The following is a 21,193-nucleotide window of genomic DNA, read 5'->3' on the forward strand; positions in this document are numbered from 1 at the left end:
TCTAGTACCAGTAATCCATAAGGAGAACTGAGGTAGGTGGGTAAAGGGGAGGCTAAGGAGCAGTTACTTGTCTACAGTAATTGAAGTGTAACTAGTGAAATTACAGAAATGTAGAGACAGACAATAAAGCAAGGGACACAAGTCCTGGCCTGGGAGGTTCAGGTTGGAGATGAAGAGAACCTGTTCTACTAGAAGGATGATGTAGCTGTGGAAGAGGGTCCCATAAAGGTTATAGAATCTCCATCATTGGTGGATTTCAAGACTGAGGTAGGCAAAGCCATGGCTGAGCTCATACCATATGGGCAGTAGTCCCATTTCAAGTGGGGTTATCTTTCACAATAATTTACGTGATTCCATGGTTAAAATGTATTTTTGTGTTCGTCAGAGCTTGTACATAGGTAACCTCTAGGGATCTGTTACCTGATACAAGAAAGGAAAAGGGACTATTTAATAGTAGTTTCTGTGTACTTTATAAACTGCAAACAAGTTTTCTCTTCTTTGTTAGCTCAGTGTGTTTTTATTGCCTGTATTTTTCTTTATGAACCATTATGCATCATTGTTTTGTATTAGCAATAGTCAAATGATATTAACTTTCTGTAGCAAGTTGCTGCAGTACCATAAACAGTTCACAGCAGTCAGCTGGAGTTTCAGAATCCCTTATTAAGCAGTCTCTGTCTGGAAAAAAGGTCTAGGTATCACTTTTATTTTCAGAATTACATTTTCTTTTAGCATTTTGGAAAGGAAACCACTTTGCTTACTTTTTTTCCTACCCTTAATATAATCTTGATTATATTTTGACTAAAACATCGAAGTCTGATTCTTGTATCTGTATCTTCATGCCTGATTTTGGAATTTTTGTAAAGCATTGATTTGTTACTTCTAGAGCTCATAGAAAACAAACAGAATTGCCAACATTAGACTTTTTATCCTAATGGAGAATGTTTCAATAAATCATTAAGTGGTTAGTAATCACAGGATTTTCTATACATATAAGCAGCAGGGCATTTTCTTTGTCTGGGATCATCTTCTCTAGGTGTGTACAAAGAAGGGATCCATTGTAATGGGAATAAACTCTTCCACTACAGGGTTTTTTAGCATATTTATTCCCACCTTGGCCCCCTAACTTGGGAGGCAACGATGCAACTGTTTTTTTCTTTTTCTCCATGTATTTAACCATATAAATTGGGAAAAGTCCAGGACCTTAAAAAACTATGACTTTTGCTGTGTTGAGGTTTTTTTTTTCATGCCAACATATCTCTAAGCTATCTGAGAGGGAAATACACTGGAAATGAGAGAATATAAGTGAATGAAATAAAAGCAACCCATATAAAGTCTATACTGCCCTTCTAAGTATTTTTTCCCTTTGCCTATTACCATAATGTATTTTTGCATACATACCTGTTCTTTGCTTGCCTGTTATCTCTGTGCTTCTCTCTGCCTGGCTCTTATATTTCACTATGCCTCTTTTTCTACAGTTTATGTCACACTTTTGTCTATACTTTTTTTTCAGGCACTCCATTAGTTTCCTCTAAATAATTGCCTGGGAGACAGTTCATTTTTCAAAGATATCAAAACATTGAGAACAGATCCACTGGGATTTATTCTTGTTATTTACAAGTAAAGATCAAGGTTAAAAGGTTAAAAATGCTGTTTTGAAAATGCTAAAATTTAAGAATTTTTTTAGAGTTACCTGTTTTTAGAGTTACCTGAAATTTATAACTTGAGTATGAATATAGAATACTTTGCTGAGCTGACATGTACTTTATCAGTGTTTATACAGCATGTTAGAAGCAGTCAGAACACCTCCACATCTCTTGCTACTAGTATTAGGAAGTGTTTTTTTCCTGAAGACTTCAGGAAAAAACTTCATCCCATTGCCTACATTTGTTTTTCAGCTTGCTTGGGAATATGGAATACCATTTTTTGAAACCAGTGCTAAAGATAATGTGAACATTGAGCAAGCATTCTCAGTCTTGACTAAGGAAATACTGGAAAAGGTAGGCTTCTTTTCTAAGTAGAAAAAAATGGGAGATTTTTCCTGATAGATTGCATAAACAAGGCTGTAATTACAGAACAGATTTAGCAAAGCACAGTCAGTGCTGGTTTTGCATTATGGAGTGAACATTTGGAGGAGGGATACTGTAGCTGCAGGAGGAACATGGAGGAGAAGAATTGTGGGAGAATAGAAGAATAGAAGTGGGGAACAGGTAAAAGACAGTTCAGAGAGAAAGTGAAAATTCAGGAAGGCTCCATTTGTGACTTTTTGTCCCATGCCTTTCTTTAAGGGAGTGGTTAATATCTCTAGAGTAGTTCCAGTTCTGTGCCAGGAAGATTCCTTTTTCCTCTGGGTTTCTGCAGAATGTGCACACAGTGAGGATGCTGCATGCTAATGGAATCAGTGGACCTAGTATGTTCAGCAATCAAATCTTTTATCCAAGGTTCATAGCTGTTTGTTTGGCTGATTTACACTAGTGCTTTTGAAGTTACTGGGACCTAAAGATTTGAGTTAATTAGTGGTAGAATCAATACTGTAGCTGTCAGAGTCAGCACCTCTAACTAATTCGAGTGTGTTGGCTTAAAGATCCTTACTCCTCAGAGTTGCAATACTTCTGTAGGACTGAATTATTGTTCGTTAGCTCTGAAAATGTTTTGCATTGCAATTTATTTTTAGACAGTAGAATATTATTTTAGACATTAATAGATGTTCTTCATGCAATGCATTATCATTGCCATTCATCACCAATATTAGTTATACAAAACTAACCTTCCATTCCGAATATTCTTGAAGTCATAATAAAGATAAATGAGCAAAATTACTGACAAAGTCACAAGTTGCAGTGTTTTGATTAAGTAGCCATAGGGGATGGTCAGAATAATAGCTCAGGGTTGGACTGATGCTAAATCAAGGTCCTGTCATATTATATAATAACACAAGCTGTAGTTGGTTATTTTGGGGGAGAAGAGAAGAAGAAAAAATATTTTGATTACGTTAGCATGAAAAAGAAGCTCAGGAACTCAACAGTCAAACACTGTTTAGAGCAGGAAGATAATGGCAGGTCCTTGAATAGTTGGAAAAAAAGTCTCAAATAAGATAATTCTGATTTTGTTGTAAATGAAAAAGACATTGTCTGCTGTAAATAGAGAATATATTGTTAGTGTGAAGTATGAAAGCTACAAAACAATAGCTATGATCATAACTGCTGCAAAGACAAATATGTGCAAAGTGAGCATTTCTGTTCAGTGCATTTGGGAAAGATCTAAGAGAATTCGCCGCAGTGTACAGAAATTACGTTCGGATATTTCTCAATTAACATTGCTTGCACTTATTTTACTGTAAGTGGAACTTAGGTATTCCTACTCATCTTCATGAAAATCCGTAGTGTGGACATGGCAGACAAATTCAGACCACATTGGAAATGTTGTACTGCTGCGTGGTTTTAATTAGAACTGCTTTGAACAGTTGTGTGCTCTGCATGCATCTATGTGTGTTTGAAAATTATGCCTGTGAGAATTTGTCAAGTTTGTCTGTAGCAACTCTTCACCCTAGCTAGAAATGTCTGGAATCCTGATGAGGCGTCATTTTGGTGTATAATCTGCCATTTTTAGTGAAATGCCATTAGTTGATTTAAACAAGGACTCCTTCAGCCCAATTGGTTTTGCCACTGGCCTGATAAGAAAGAGTGCTCAGTGAAAAAAAGAAATAAATCTACCATACAGTTTCATCATGGTTTTCAGGTTCGACAAAATAATTTGCCTGTTCACAAAACTGTGAAATCTGAATGTAGTGCTTGAATTTTAACTTCCTCTAACTGATGAAATTTTGGAGAAGGGAAAATGCAGTAGGAAGTGTGACTAGTAGCTGTGAAAAAAAAGACATGATAGATGCCAGTCTGAGATCATTTCAGTCATACATCCATTCTCGAGTAGTGAAATATGTACTTGCTGATTGTAAAAAGGAGATACAGCTTTGCACAGTGTTTTGGCCTGAGACACCTGTGTCTGAGGATATCAGGCCTCCCTTACTTCTGCAATAGGACCACCTGTCCCAGACTGATGAGATGCTTCAGTGGAAGCATGTCATTGCTTTACCAGTCCCACGGGGGAAACTCATTTTAAGGAACTCCCTGGAAAAGTCTATTATGGCCATGTTCTTGGGAAGTATGTGAAGGTCATTCAGAGGTAAGATAAATAGGCAGGGCATGCTGGCAGGCAGGAGACCATATTTAGATTCAATTGCAGTAGACTGTATTAATCTGAGGAAATCTAGGATTTTTTATATACACTCTTGCTTACCATCTATTACAGACATTTCTTTATTAACACTCCTGTAGATGGTAAAGATCAATGTCAGAATCATAGAACTCACACAGAACTACTAAGCTTCTGAATTCTTTTGAAATTTAGAACAAGTTGTGCTTCACTGGAGGACTGGGAAAAAAACTCATTAAAATGTGTCAGATACTTCAACAAAACAAAACAAAAAAAGCAGGTTTATATTGTGACTATTTTGTGCTGCATTTTCCTCTCTCTGCTTTTGCAGTTTTTCTTGTAGTGAGCTTAAGGGGCGGAGAAGACTTCTGTACCCCAGCAATTCAGAGAGCTAAAGCTCTGCTTGACCTTCCAGACACTTGCCATCTCAGCCACTCTATGCTGGGTCTCAGTCCTCCAGCTCTAGTTTACATGGGTAGTCTCATTAAAACAATCAGATATTATGTGACAGCTTACATGGGTAACAGCTAAAGAGTCATGCCATATTCCTGAGAACTCACAATTTTCAAACCAATCCATTAATAATAACTGAATGAATGTAGTACTTGAATTTTAACTTCCTCTGACTGATGAAATTTTGGAGAAGGGCAATAATAACTGATTGAATTGTATTTGAAAGGCTGCAGTGGAAATGAATGTTAAGGACACAGATTATTCCAGAAGTTTGCTTGGACATGCTGACAAATAACAACAGTATTTCATTTATTCACAATTCTTATGAGTCTCAGATATGCCTAAACCTGTTTATTAATAGATGACAGCTGTTGCTTGACAATGCTTCTGGTTGCCAGTGAACTGTTTGTACTTGTGAGTCAGTCCTCAAAAAACAACCAAAACCAAACAAATACCACCCAGAATGCAGTTAGCATTTGCACTTCGGTGTTGTTTGGTTTCATGGCTGATGAGCAGTATCCTTCTCAACTGGCTTTTTAAAAAAAGTAATACAAGCCTTTGTACTTATGTCTTTGTGGGTGTGGTTGTTGGTGTTTTTCTAAACTAGGAGCAGAAGGAGGGAAACTGTATTAAAAACACAAGGAAAAAAAGAATTAAGTTTTCCCCTTTTCTGAAGACTGCAATAGAACTAACCAAAACTGATGTTCTGCCTACCTCCCAAGAGTGATAGACTACTAAGGTTATTTTAATCATATTAAATAAACATATATGTGCTGAGTAGAGAACAGTGAAAATCCATTTAAGACCTTGCCCTGTGGTGTTGAGAGTAACATTTAATGTTTTAACAGCTGGATGTTATTTGAGATGAACATTCAGAAGTAACAGGCCTCAGTTCTGTCCTTCCTTCACCTCTTTACCTTCCTTTCCTATGGCAACAAGATGTTTAAGATTATGCTATGTGTCTCATTCCCTTGCTGGTAAAATACCTTTGAAACTTGTTAGCTGATTTTAAACAAATATGACAGATCCAACTAAAAGATAGTTAAGCTCCTAAGGAGTTCCTTGAAAATAAGGTGAGGCAGAGTACTCTGCAGAAGGAAAGCCTCCAGCATTAGTTTATACAGTATTGGAAGAGACCACTGCATAGACAGACTGTAAAATATGTCAACCAGCTGAAGCTTGCATCACAGATATCAAATTTAATTCACTTCAAGACCCAAATCCATAGGAAATTGGATTTCATTATTGCCGAGGTTCATGGAATTGTTAGTTTGTCTAAAAGATCCCTGTGTCTCCAGCAGTGCAGTGTTTCTTTATTACCCTCAGTCATGCATGGAGCCCCAGGGTTTATTTGCCCTTTATTTATCTTGTACTGACCACAGAATATTAATTCCTTGGAGAGGTTTTTCATAATGCTTGTAATGCTGTACTTTAGATCTGTTTTAGATTTCTATCTCCATAACCTTCTTAGTAACATTAGGTAGTATATTCAGCATTGCACATGTGGGAACCAAGGTACAGAGATTAAAGCAAAGAGGATAAATGGTACCAACTCACTTAGTGCTGGTGCAATGTAAGACATAATTTAACTACACTATCTTATTTAATTAAAAAAGTCTGTTCTGGACATTGAATGAGCCAGATATTCTTCTGGAAACAGTAGCATATAATTAGGTCATGTAAATCAAAACTTAATCACAATGTCTGAGTATAGGGGATGAGATTCATCTTAGCATGCAACCTTAGCCAGATAAAATTTGCATGACTGGTCTGGTTGTCTGGAATCATCTCTATTCAGTGGAAAGAGATGAATCTTTTTAGGATACAGGTGTGTTCCAGCGGTACCATTCTCTCTCAGCTGATTATATAGGACTCCATATAGCCTGTATGGTTTCATATGATTCAAATTAAATAAATTAAACTCCAGGAGACCAAAAGAATGTTACAGACTTTGCTTACTTCTGGCATTTGCTGTTTTTGCATGATCTTGACATATTGCTTTCTTAAACAGGGGTTTTGAGATGCAACTATATTAAACCTTACATAGATGATCCATAGAGTTGAGGAACCTCACAGGAGGACCACAGCTGTCTTCTCAAGTTTGTGAAATAACTAATTGCAGTAGAGCAATGTAATAGTCTATGTGATATTAAGAGAAGAGCCCCACACTGCCAGTGGGTCAGATGTTTTAGTCATGGTGGAACAGCAGGCTTTGTGAGCCAGGCCTTGATCCTCATTTCTTGAGGAAGATGTTCAGCAGCAGTTAGGTCCTGCTGTGCCTGACCCCATATCCTCTCCTGCTCCTGTCCCCACAGTGATTACCTTCCCTGCTAATATATTTCTAGCTCTCACATAATGCTGCTTGTGCCATGTCCAGCCCATTGCTGTTGTGAGAGGACTGTCTTGCATTTTGAACAAGTAATTTGAATTACAGAATATAGGGCAAACACATGTCAAGAAAATGGCAGGACTGTTCTTAATAACTGAGCTCTCTCTACTGGCAGCTCAGGCACAGAATTCACATGAACTTGGTTGCATGAAGCTCTCTGCCATGCTTTGCCAGGCTTTGTCAACTGTCACTGTTAAGTATAAACAAAATGATTGCAGTGATTAAGCAAGATCATTTTGTCATTAGAGAGAATGAAAATCCTCAGAATTTAAAGAAGTTGTAAGTAATGGTAACCTCCATGGTAACCTCAGTTACAGACCCTTCTGCGTGTTTCTCCAAAGCTGTTAGTTTTTCAGCAGGCACTCCAGGTCTCGCTTTGACTGGGGACTTGATATGGATAGAGTAAAATCCTGTCATTCTTCCCACCTCCAAAATAAATAAAATAATATAAAAATACTGAGAACTGGTCTTAAAGTAGGTGAATCTAACTTGGTATGGCATTGCTAATCTGAGCAGTTTTTCAGCAAGTAATGGGCAGCTGATCATAATGAAGATTTATCGGTTTACTCCATTAGAAGTCTATCAAAGAGTTTTTCTTATTTTTTCATTACATTTCCCTTTGTACGCCACCTTCGCTTTCTTTTCCTGATTGAAAAAAAAAAAAGCTAAAACCATTTGGGATCTCAGCCATCTCATCCCAATTTCTGTGTCTAGATGTTATCTATTGCATGCCAGCAATACAAACCCTGCTCAGAGCTGGCAAGGAGAGACTGCCAGGAGGGGAGACAGCAGGAAGCTTAAAACTGGCTTGAACAGATGCCTGCCTGTTAGGTGAGACATGTCTGGTGTGCTCTTTAACAGGAAAAACTAGTATTTGACAGCAGGAAATTTCAACATCTTACTAAAATCACTGCAGGGTAAAGTGGCATCTCGGTCTGTGGCGGTATTTTCAAAACCTCGCTTTTCCATGATACCAAAGTGGAAACACAAGCTTCTTGGTGCCATTTCAGTTGTTCTCACCTTTTCACAGTTTCTTGCTGTTTGTTTGCTTGGCTTGTCAGGCAGTGAGTTACAACAGACTGAGCTGAAATGTGAGATGAAAGTATTAAGTGTTCATGGAGCCCTGAAGGAGGAATGCTACCTGCCTTGTTCTCACAGGTGGGAGAGATTTGCATACCTCCCTGCTGTAATTTGGGAGAGGGGCTGCCCCACCTCTTCCAAGGCTTGGCTGAAGTTGAGCACTACGTGGGATTGCCCAAATCTGATCATTGCTTCAGTGCTTTATGCAGGACTTGTTGTATCTCTCAAGGCTATGAATGTGCACTTCTTACATGTGTTTATAGCACATTTGCTTAAATGAATCTCAGGCCTTTATTTGCTTCATGAAGATCCTGTATGGAACAGTCTTATTAAACTGAAGTGATTCAGAGTCCTCAGCTTTTAAATGGCTTTTTAAAAGGCTCTTCGTTATTTGTGGAGTGGTGGTTCTTGTCTTTCTGTCCTTAGTAATTTGTTGATAAACTACTGTCAGATAATCATTTTACAGATTATATGAACTGTCTGTATCAAATATATTTCACCATTCTTAACTCTTATAGTACTGAGGATCCTTGCTAAGAATGTATGAACAGCTTACTTGGCCACCCAAAAGTATTATTAAGTTGTCAATTATTTGCAAATAAACATTTTCAGTGTTTAAGGAATATGCTTATTTCTCCCCTTTGGCTGTAAGCATGAAGTTTGACCTTGAAGTGTAACCTGCAACATCTTCAAATTACCCGTTTCCTCTAAAGTTAAGTAAGTGAAACCTGAATTCTAAAACTGTTCAAACAGGCATTTTTCTAGACCTCTTTTACTACTTAAACTGATGGGTGTTTTTCTGAAGAAGGAAAAGCGGGGTGAAATAAAACCTATTTAGTTTATATCCGCAATAATAAATGCTTCACTGTTATTTCTTGCTCTCAGTAGAGTGAATTTAAATTTCTGACTCTACAATTATCTTCCAGAGGTTTTTTTCCCCCCTTAAGAATCGTATCTCTAAATCAGAGTGGTATTTTGTTCCTTGAGATGACAAGGTTGGGTTTGTGTACTTTTGATTCTGGCTTGCTCCCTCTTTTAAAAAGGTCTTCATATTTTACATGTACTGTCTGTGCTTGCAGACTATCAGATACTGTCTCTGCTTGGCACAAATCATAATGGCTAATGCCTGTACTCAAGTACCTTACACAACTGTGTAAAAAGTTAAAGCTAATCAGAAGTTACGAAGCTGCGTGTTGGTATTTGTGTGAATTCTCAAGGGCAATAAAAATGTTATGTCTCTTGCTCCTTATCACTCAATAAATGATTTTTTTAAAAACAAACAAAAAAACCAAGCAAAAAAAAAAGAGTAAAAGTGGACATGCTGTATTTCTTCATTATGTGACTAATGACAAGATATTCCTAAAATCAGTGAGTCACAGTCTTCCAGTACCCTAGGGTCAGAACAATAACTGTTAATTTTTTTCCTGATGACACTTCAGCATCCCTTCTGAAGTTTAGAACACTATGATACATTTCCTGCCCTCTGCTCCTGCCTCTATCTATCACCTCTGATCCCTTCCCAGGTGTTTCATCTTCTTCCCCCAGCACCATGTACTGTGGAAACTTCCCTGGGTCATTGCACCGAAGGAGAAATGCACTCAGACGTGTCTCTGTGGGGAGGGCCCTGGCACAGGGCAGCCAGCATGCTGGAAGACCTGAAACTATGGCTACTGAAGGAAAAAGGAAACAAATTTCATGTGTCTTCTCCAGGGTTTTAGGTAGTGATAAGCATTCTCAGCCGAAGACGCATAAGGCTTATTTGTAGCATGGGGGAACCTTTTATTTTGCCCTCACTTTGTTTCACCTGAGTCATTTTAGGTAACCCTTTCTGGTTGTAGTCAATGTTCAACTACCCTGTGGCATTGTATGTGCAGGTTTTCAATTCTGAATCATGGTTAGCATTGTACTACATGATGCCTTTTCCCCCTCTTCCTTTCTTTTGTTCTTGTGCTTTAAATTTCATGAATTCCATCTTAGGTACTTGTCTCTAGAAGCTTCTCTTTATTGTCAGAAATAGTTGTTTATGGTTGTGGGGTTTGGGTTGACAGAGGAATGTGGTGAATCCAGTGGTTGCACTTACTTCTCTGTATATCATTACGTACTTGGTAAATCTGCAAGATGCAGGCAGGAGAATGGCAAGTAGAGAAGTTAGGACTTTTTTTCCTGGGCATGTGACAATATTCTCTATGTCTCTGTGCCCAAGTTCAAGGTTCAGTGTTCATACTTTCAGAGTACAAGATTGCAAAATATATTTGTACTGTATTACACAACTGGGTTTGATTGTTTCTCCAGTCAACACTAATTATCTAGTTGAGTTCATTGCTAAAAGGAAGAGTCCTGGTTCTGAAGATTTTTATTCTTATTATAATCTGGTTTTGCAATCAATACATAAATGTTTTACGAGGGTGGATTGCTCTTTTGATAGTTTATGGTGATAAAGACTGAACTGTTTCCATTTGGGGCTATTCGTGTTTATTAAATAGAGGCAAGAAAATAGAGAATTTTAGTAAATTTCACAAAACAAGTTAACATCCTTTATAACAATAGCCTTTTTTTTAATGGGCACTGCTGTTTTATATTTACTTGTTCCTTTCAACTGGACTTTAGCACTCCCTGCCCAATACTTAGTGTACTTAACATAAAATTAGTAAAAATTGATGTAGTCAGAGAAGAACATGTACTATGTGAGGAAAGATTTTCAGGATTGGTGCATATGGTTTGTAGTGTCTCCTCAAAAGACACTTTCTGTCATCTGTCGCCATCAGAGTTAGGAGAGATGTTGGAGGCAGCTAATGAATATAGAGATGACAAACTGGGACTTGAGTGGGCATAAGCTTCCTTCTAATTTATTAGAAAACTGGAATCTTTTAATTAAATAGTCAAAGGAAAAATATATCCAGTAACCCCACCCAAAAGCAAGCTTTTCAACTGTTGTGTTCTAGTTATCTTAATTGTTTGCTTTTGTTTGTTTTACAGAAATCCTCTGTATTGTATGACTTAGATGTTGTGACTCTAAATGAAAGTAAGAAGAGAACCTGCTGTGCACTCTGAAATATTGTTTCTTTTTCCATTTTTCTTTTCAGAAAATAATAACTCCTGCAAAGGAACTTATAAGATTTTAAAATTGAGCCTGCAATCCCAAAACACAGTGTTCAGGCATCCTTTGCATTACACAAACTTTGTTGCCAAATGTTTTGATATGTTTATATTATATTTTCATATTTTTAATGTGAAGTTAAAACAGTGATTTTGGAATTATTAGATGCATCACAGGATGACTGTGTTTGCATAAAAATGTTTGCAGAAATGAATTTTAAGTGTACTAATTTTCTCTTATTAAAAAAAGAAATTACCTTGACTTTTTTTTCCTGTGTTATTTATACCAGATTTGTAATGTAATGAACACTGCCATCATCACCCAGGCAACCTTCTGATGTAAGAAAACATCTTTAAATCTCTTTAAGTACCTGATATTTAATGCAATCCTTAAGATAATTCCCAGGGAATTTTTGGCTTTATTTCTTTTATATCCATTTCAGAAACATATGTGTTGCTTCATTATTGCTGCTTTGCCATCCAGCAAAGCACAAACAGTCCAGGAGGTTCCTGGAGAACATTGATGATAATTTCTTGTCTCAGGTACTGAAGATTCTTACAAGAAATGGTGTGTTACTCGACCTTATATTAACCAACAAGGAAGGCCCTGTTGATGATGTGAAGGTTGGGGGCAGCCTTGTCTGTAGCAACCATGAGATTGTAGTGTTCAGCATCAAAGAGGTAGCAGGCCAGCAATTAAAACTACAACTACAGACTTCAGGAAAGCAAACTTTAACATGTTTAGAGATCTTCTTGGATGAATCCCATGGGAGCAGGCCCTGCAGGGAAGAGGGGTCCAAGAGAGTTGGTTATTGAATGTTATTTAGTGTAAGTTATTTAATGCTTGCCTTCTCCAGGCTCAAGCATGATGCATTCCAACAAGAAAGAAATTTGGCAAAGGGCACATGAAACCTCTGTCATTACTGAAACATAAGCAAGAAATGCATAGGAGGTGGAAGTGTGGTCAGGCCACTTGAAGTGGAGATGTGGCCCAAGCAGGTAAATACAAGATGGGAAAGGCCAAGGCTAACGTAGAATTGAATCTGGCCAAAGACATCAAGGGTAATGAAAAGGGCCTTTTTAAATACATAAATACCAAAAGGTAAACAAAGGATAATGTGGGCCCACTAGTTAATGGAGAGGGGACCCTGATAACAGAAGGCATTCAATGCCTTCCTTGCATCAGTCTTTGCAGATAAGGTCAGCCCATAGGGATCTCTGACCCAACAGACCAGGGTAAATGAAGGTGGGGAAAAAGACTTTTGTGCAAAAGGATTGGGCCAGAGAACACCAAATTAGACTGGACATCCACAAGTCCGTAGACCCCGATGGGATGCATCCACAAGTGCTGAGAGAGCTGGTGGACATCATAGCCAGGCCACTCACAATCATCTGTGAAAAGCCGTGGAGATCAGGAGAGGTGCCTGAAGACTGGAAGGTGGCAAATGTCACCCCAGTCTTCAAAAAGGGCAAGAAGGAGGACCCAGGGAAGTACCAGCTAGTCAGCCTCACCTCACCTCAGTCCCTGGAAAGGTAATGGAATGCCTCATTCTGGAGGCCATCTCTGCCCACATGGAAGACAAGAAGGTGCTCAGGAGTAGTCAGCATGGGTTCACTAAAGGTAAGTCATGTTTGACCAACCAGATTGCTTTCTATGATGAAACAACTGCCTGGATGGATGAAAGGAGAGCAGTAGATATTGTCTACCTTGACTTCCACAAGGCTTTTGACACTGTCCCCCAGCATCCTCATCAGAAATCTTAGGAAGTGTGGGTTGGATGAGTGGACAGTACAGTGGATTGAGAACTGGCTGAGCAGCAGATCCCAGAGAGTTGTGATCAGTGACACAGTTGGAGACTGATGTCTCCTACGGTTCTATACTGGGCCCAGTATTGTTCAGCTTATTCATGACAGACAAGGGGACTCAGCAAGGCTGATGATCATAGGAAACTGGAAGAAGTGGCTGATTCCTCAGAGGACTGTGCTGCCCTTCAGAGGGTCCTCAACAAGTTGGATAGATGGGCAGAGAAGAACCAACTGAAATTCAACACGGGCAAGTGCAGAGTCCTGCACCAGGGGAGGAATATCCCCCAGGACCAGTACAGGTTGGGCACTGACCTGCCAAAGAGAAGCTCTGCGGAGAAGCTCCTAGGAATTCTAGTGGAATCCTGGGATGCATTAAGAAGGGTATTGCCAGCAGGTCGAGTGAGGTGATCCTGCCTCTCTACTCAGCCTTCATGATGCTACAGGTGGAGTATTGTGTCCAGTTCTGGGCTCCTCAGTACAAGAGGGACATGGAGCTCCTGGTGAGGGTCCAGCAGAGGGTGATGGAAATGTTTGAGGGACTGGAGCACCTCACTTATGAGGAAAGGCTGAGGGAGTTGGGCCTGTTCAGTCTCCAGAAGAGACAACTGAGAAGGGGATATCATTAGTGGATACAAGTATATGAACGGGAAATACCAAGATGATGGAGCTAGACTCTTCTCAGTGGTGGAAACCAGTAAAACAAGAGGTAATGGGCAAGAGGTGATGCACAGGAAGTTCCACCTGAATACAAGGAAGAACTTTACTGTGCTTGAGTCACTGAGCACTGGAACAGATTGCCCAGAGAGGTCATGGATTCTCCCTCACTGGAGGTATTCAAGAATCGTCTGGATGCAGTCCTGAACCATGTGCTCTAGGATGGCCCTGCTTGAGTAGGGATGTTGGACCAGATGATCTGTTGAGGTCCATTCCAACCTAACTGATTCTGTGATTCTGTAATACCCTTGAATAGGGAGACTGCAAAGGTAAGGGCTGAGAGAAAAGAATAAACCATATACACGATTGATGTCATAGAATCATAGAATGGTTTGAACTGGAAGAAATCTTAAAGATCATCTACTTCCATCCCTCCCTGCCTTGGACAGAGACAACTTCCTCTACAGTATGTTGCTGAACCTTCATAAGAAGACAGGAAACCAGGAACATCAGTAATAATCATTTTTCTGATATGGAATTTTATAATTCTTTAAAATAATCCACACAGGTGTTAGCAACATACCTTCATTTTCAAATATTTCTTTTGTCACAAGCAATAGAAGAGTCTGATATTGTAAGATATTTATGTTACTTTCTTAAAATATAAATAGATCAGGTATCTGATTCTGCTCTTTTAGATCTGTTTTATTCTGGTATATAGTATCTTTAATTTCACTGGAGGATATCAGATTTTGTTTGAACTTACATGAGGGCAGAATCAGGATGCTGGTTACTTTAATCAAAAGCAAGGGAGGACGACTCAAATCTGCAATATATGCAAAAAGCAAACATGAGTTGGGAAATACGACAAATTGTGGTGACTATACTGTCTTGTTATTATTTTTTTTGCTGGGAGATGTGGTTCTTTCTCATTGTTAAATTTTATTGTTTGATCACTAGTTGTGAAGGAATGATAGTACTTTGGAAAACTGTGTTATGAGCTATCCCATCACAACCAAAATAACAAACTCCACTGGCTTACTGTTCTGGACTGTCACTACCCTCCTGAAATGTGCCTGCTTCTTTTTTGATGTCTGTTTCTAGATTGCCATAATGTCAAATTATTATTAGATGTGGTTTGAGACAGGGAACTCAATTGGAAAATGCTTTCTGAAGCATATGAGACCGAATGCCAGGTTCATGTGCCATGAGCCCAGTTAGTGTGCTTGCAGAAGGGTGCAAAACAATGGGAAGGGCCACATATTTACAGCCACTCCTGACTATTCGTCATGACCAGTCACTTAGGGTAGTGCTTATCACAAAGTCTGAAAACAAGGAACAAAGGATAATCCCTGCCTTGGTTAGAACCATAGCAGAGGGAGGAAATAGTGCTGGAAGGGATTTTGAGAAGCTGTCTAGGTCCTCAACATATCTCAGCCTCTGATCAGCTGCTCCTGTTGTACTGCAGGTAGATGGTTAGAGACTTGCAGTGACAGAGATTACGGAGTGCTTCTGAGTGGCTACAGTCCTTACTTAACTGGTTTGGCAAGCAGGAAGTTTCCTAATACCTAACCTAACTGGTACATATGGAAAGTAGGTTCTCCCTTTCCTCTTGGTGTAGGTGAACACCTCTGCCTGCTCTCTTGTCTTATCTTGTTTTGTCTTGTCTTCTCTTCTCTGGCCAGAGAACTCCTGCCCCTTCTACCTTCCCTTGTAGTTTAGGTTTTTGGAATCTTTTGGCCTTTTTGTTTCTCTCCTCCTGATGTTTTTGAGTTGATTCTCAGCTATCTTGGACTGTAGACCAGAAAACTGAGCAGGCTATTCCTGCTAAATAACAACAGCTAGATAGTTTTAAATTACTTTTTCATTATCTTGTTTATGATACTCCTATCTATGAATTCCAACATCAGCATAACACAAGATAGCCTAGCACTGCTCATGATCTGTAATCTCTCTTCTGAAGAACTGCTTTTTTATCCTGGTATGTACTTGTGCAGTAGATTATTCCTTTGTATGTATAGAACCTTCTATCTCTCCTTGTTTGGTGGTATTTCATTTTCTTCAGACTGCCAAGATCCCTCTGAATCATAATGCTGTGCTCCAGCATTGTTGGAGCCCCTTCCTGTATATACGGTCTCCAAACAAATCTAAGTGTACTTGGTTAAGTCATCAAAGATGTTGAAGAAAGTACTGCATCGTTCTGGATCCAAGACAGATCTAAGTGAAATCTCAATGTATCATTTCAGCTTGGGAATACTAATTGTTTCCAAATAATTTTGCACTCATTTTATATAATTGTCCATTCCGTATCTTTTTTTGTTGTTGTTAAGAGTATATGAAACTCTTGTGACCCTCACTCTTCCTACCCCATCCGCAAAGCCTGTTACCATCTGATAGAAGTAGACTAGATTGATTGGTATTGTTACTGACAAACCCATGCTGTTACTTCTCACATCTATATTTTCTAGATTCTTGCAAATGGTAGGATTATCTGTTGAAACCTTGGTATTTTTTGAGTAGAAATTCACTTAATCCATTTGTGGAGCTCTTCCCTCTCATCCTTTGACAGAGATGCAATCTTTTTTAGGTTTTCTGAAACCTCCATCATTATCTACTGGTAATCAGTAACAGCTCTAACATTGTTTGAATTATAAGGGAGTTCCATCAGGTCCAGTCTATCCAAAAATCTTTAACTTATCTATGTATTTTCCAGTCTATATTTTAATTCTCTAGTCTAAGCTCTCAGACTTTCATTCTGGTGCTAGTAGTGAAATCCAATTTGCCTTCTAAAATTGAAGACTGAGGTTAAAAAAGGCACTAAGGATACTGGTGTCTCAGCATCACCAGTCATTAGGTATTGATTAAATACATTTCCCCCTCCATGGAATAACAGACCAGTCTTCTCCTTGCTCTTCTCACTATGCATCTTACCAACATCCTTGCTATCTTTTTAATCCAATTTTCTAACCTTTTGGGAACTTAGCTTTCAGATTTTGTCCATACATAGTCTATACATTTATTCATCATTTAGTAATCTGACCTACTTTCTATTTTCTTTCAGGTCATTGAAGATCTTATGATTCAAGCAACTTAGTCTTTATTTCACTTCCTCCCCCTCCTCTGTGTAGATGAAGTTCTGCAGCTGGGCCTTTCAGCAGGGGATCCCTGATGAACTTTAAGCTTTTCTGAACTCACAGAAGTCTAGCTGCTAGTTCTCTAAGTCTCCATTTAATTTCATCTCCTTTTCCTAACAATGAAAATAGATAAAAGAGAGTCAGATTGATTTTAATTTCTTCTTTCAGGTCATTTTGATTTCTTCTCTGTATAGCTGAAGAGGTTTTCAAGTATAGGAATTTCTTCTATACATTTTTCCTTCCCACAGTGTTTTCTCCTGCTTGTGGCTTAGGTATGATCCAGTCACTGGCCCACCTTAGGGAGATGTGAGTATTCAGGTTCCCATGCAGTGTTCACAGGATGCCTCACTCTTGCTAGCTGATGCAGCATGGTTCAGCTAACACTCCAGGTACCATGAGTACTCTCCTTTTCACATATTTTGCTCTCCTGGAACAAAACAGCTGTCTTTTTTCTAAGCATATGCAGTGTGGATTATGTTCCCAGGAGTATGCCATAGGGGAAAAAACATCACTGTTACCAGAAAGGAACAAAAAAACCTTCTGCCAAACTGGAACATGCTGCGTTTGGAGGCATTTTCCCAAATAGAAAATAAGACTTAAGTTGAGAGTATGATCTTCACCTAGTTCTCTCCAAAGCTGGCTGGATGACAGTGTTGCACAAATTCCCACAGATGGAATTTTTAGCATAACTAAAGGTTAAAGAAGGGATTTCACTGAAAAACAGGAGGACAATTCTTGCAGTGAAATAGAAGATAAAAGGTGAATGCTCACTCCAGATCCTCACATCTCTTTAGGAATACCTTGCATGAGCAAAGATCGCTTGGATTTTGACAGTAATACAGGAATAACGCCTCTTTCAAAACATGAGATGCACAGATATCAACTATATCAAATGCGTTGTTCTCTTAGATATAAAGGAAGATCACATGTAGGATGAAGGAATGCAAATTCATGGTGTTTTTTTTAAAGAAATACAAACTATTATAGCTTCACATGACACTTTCTGCATAAAACTCAGTTTTATTTGGTATATGTATACTACACTGTAACACGTTACCAGATTTACACTAAAATCAGTTTGTGGTAAACAGTTCCATTTCAGATGTTAACATAGGTATGAACTGATGATGATCTGAAATGCTTTGAAAATAATTTTATTGGCAATGGAACAAATATATACTAGAGATTTTACAGCCTGCTGCATAAATGTGTTGTGAAATAAACATGAAAGTCAATTCAAAATGCATTTAAGAATAATTTCAGGAATTATTCTGAGTCCCTCTGCCACTGCTTATGGTTTTATGGCAAGAATTTGCTGTTGATTCATAAAGACTGTCTCTGAACACCACCTGAACTGCACATACACAAAAGCTTAAGATGTTGTGTAACTGAAGTCCTGGCCCTGAGACGGATCTGCTCACTGGGATTCCTCTCGAGGTCTGGTGGCTTCATTAGCATTTTGCACCAGTAGGAAACCACTGGGAGATCACACAAAGGGACTAAGGCATTGCTAGACATTAGAGAAATTATTATCTCTGTGTTAGTTATGCATAAGGTGCAGTTAAAACAAGAAATTGTCTAAGATTGATATGTGCTGGTGATTTGAATGCCATGTATGTAATGTTAGAATATATTCTAAGGAGGACAGTTAGAACACATAAGAAAGTAATTCTTAAGAACAAGAGCAGAACATTTAGACACTAATAAGCTTTATGACATCTCTGCCTGGAAAAAAATGAATGAAATTCAGAGAGTACCTAGAAGTTAAATTTTTTTGTTCCAGTGAAACGGGTAAGAGTGGGCTGGGTGTCCACTGGCTGGAGAGAACGCAAACACAGTTCTAGGAAAACAGACTTAAAAGCCAGTGGGCATCCAGAATCATCTGAAGAATGAAAAAATCTTTACAGAAAAATCAGCAGTCTGTGCAAAAGATTCTTTTCTTCCCAGACAGCAGAAGTGCATGATGACTGAGAGGAGAATATGCTGTGAGATGGTATCTATCCTGGAATTAATGGTACACAAAATAGTGTTTAAGAATAATTCTTGAGAGACAAGTGCTTCAAGTCCCAGTGAATCCCAGTCTGACCTGATCTGCTTTGCCTCACACAGTGCACCTGGTAATCTTGTCAAACCTCGAACAAGTTAAACCCATGCTTTTGCTTTCCATATTTCAGCAATAGTTCTCATAGCAATACTGCTCAATTTCACTGGCAACACAAAGCTGGGAGGGGTGGCCAATACCCCAGAGTGCTGTGCAGCCCTTCGGAAGGTCCTCAGCAGGTGGGAGAGATGAGCAGAGAAGAAAATGTCTGAAGTTCAGATGCAGGGTCCTGCACCTGGGGAATAATTCCATGCACCAGTAAAGCTTGGGGGCCAACTGCTGGAAAACAGCTCTGCAGAGAAAGACCTGGGGGTCTTGGTGGACAACAAGCTGTCCATGTGCCAGCAGTGTGCCCTCATGGCCAAGAAGGCCAATAGTATCTTGGGGCGCATTAGGGAGAGCACTGCCAGCAGGTCACAGGAGGTGGGTGATCCTGCCCCTTTACTCAGCCCTAATGAGGCCCCATCTGGAGTGCTGTGTCCAGTTCTGGGCTCCTCAGTACAAGAGAGACATGAAGCTCCTGTAGCAGGTCCAGTGGAGGGCAGCAAAGATAATTAAGGGACTGTAGCATCTCTCTTACAAGGAAAGGCTGAGGGAGCTGGGCCTGTTTAGCTTTGAGATGACTGAGAGGTGACCTCATCAATGTATATAAGCATCTCAAGGGAGGATGCCAAGAGGATGCAGCCAGGCTCTTATCCATAGGACAAGAGGCAATGGGCAGAAACTGATGTACCAGAAGTCCACATGAACATAAGGAAGAACTTCTTTAGTGTGTGGGTAGCCAAGCACTGGAATGGATTTCCCAGAGATGTTGTGGAATCACCTGCACTGGAGATATTCAAGAACCATCTGGACTCAATGCTGTGCCATGTGCAGAGGTCTAGGATGACCCTGCTTGAGCAGGGAGGTTGGGCCAGATGACCCACTGTGGTCCCTTCCAACCTGACTGATTCTGTGATATTACTTTGCACTTCAGTAGCTTAATTCATTGGAGTTGTTCAAAGCATTTGGTGAGCTTTGTAAAGGGGAAACTACTAAGACACTAAAGTGTCTTTCCAAAGCCAGATTGTAAAATTTTTTTTAAAGCTAACTGTTCTGGTGGGTAGGATCTAACAGCAGCAACACTGATTGTAGAGAACAAAGGTTTTTCATAGTGCTGGGAAAATCCAATGCCAAACTGCATAGCTAAAGCATGGACCCACAGCAGAATGAGGTTCAAACCAACCCAGACCCACTTAAAGCAAGATAACTTGGGTTTTCTGTATTCTTCTATGCTGACTGGCTTCCATAGTCTTTGTTTCATCTTGGAGACCATGGATAAAGTCTCAGTCTCTGTAGCAGAGCAGAACAAGAGCGTGTCTGTGTCAGCCCTCCTCACGCTGGCGGTGCTGCTGGCACCAGCAGTGACAAAGGCACGCAGCAGTGTCTGGCCCTTTACCCAGGGCATGAGGAAGGATGTGGCAGGGCAAGTGGCTTTTCACACTACAGCTCTTCCCTGAGCTCTGCCATCTCCAGCAGTCTCAAAGATAGATACTGCAGAAGATGGAACCTGGAGAGAGATGTTGGCTGTGGATGTTGTCAGTTGTTTCACTAATCACTGCAAGGCACTTTTGTGTTTCTAGTCAACAGTACAGCCTTAAATGTAGCCAAGCTGACTGCAATAAAATAAACAGTTTTGACACAGAAGTGAACAAAATAAACTTAAGCACAGTACTGTGCAACCACCCAGGAGTGAGTTTTTCTGGTTTAATTTCCCAGAGTTTCTGCAGTCTGGAGATCAAAATGCATAAAATAAAGGGTAACATTAAATAAAATATCTTATGAAGATCATATAAGACTTCATCACATAAGCCACTTTGAAGAGAGAAGGAGTAGTTGATTAGGAATTTTCCCATGGTCTGAAGACCTTTGAATACGCAACGTAAGTAACACTTGGGTGTGCAGTAACAGTGACTTGTGTGCAGTAACCTATATACATACCCATCCGTGATTCACGGGTGAAAACTACAATAATTGATACATAATGGAAGTTGCTGTCTAATTGGATTTTTATTTTAACGCAGGATGAATTTCACAGGTGAAGTTCCTACACTAAATTAAATAGCGAGAGGGTGCAACGCAACGTGCTCGCAGAAAACTGCTTTGATCAACCAAGTGACAATGCACCTACCACCCGCCCCGCACCCGCAGAGGGGCGGAGGTCCCTCGGGGGGCAGCGGCCCCGGGGGTCCATCTGCCCGCACAGCCCCTCTCCCCTGCGGTGGGCCCCGC

General features: G+C 39.6%; 1 protein-coding gene across 1 annotated transcript in view; it reads left to right on the top strand.

Moving 5' to 3' along the window:
- The window catches only part of LOC103804011 (ras-related protein Rab-10-like), a gene marked incomplete at its 5' end in the record, with an annotated part of 26,216 nt that extends 14,173 nt beyond the window's left edge, over positions 1 to 12,043 (top strand). The window contains 3 exons of the mRNA XM_009076598.1: positions 1,896 to 1,997; positions 11,108 to 11,153; positions 11,712 to 12,043. Of these exons, the coding sequence (XP_009074846.1) occupies positions 1,896 to 1,997; positions 11,108 to 11,153; positions 11,712 to 12,043 (480 nt within the window). The remainder of the gene's footprint in view (positions 1 to 1,895; positions 1,998 to 11,107; positions 11,154 to 11,711) is intronic.
- Between the last annotated feature and the right edge of the window lie 9,150 nt (positions 12,044 to 21,193).

This window comes from Acanthisitta chloris, unplaced genomic scaffold, assembly GCF_000695815.1.
Source record: "Acanthisitta chloris isolate BGI_N310 unplaced genomic scaffold, ASM69581v1 scaffold11776, whole genome shotgun sequence".
Taxonomy (NCBI): Eukaryota; Metazoa; Chordata; class Aves; order Passeriformes; family Acanthisittidae; genus Acanthisitta; species Acanthisitta chloris.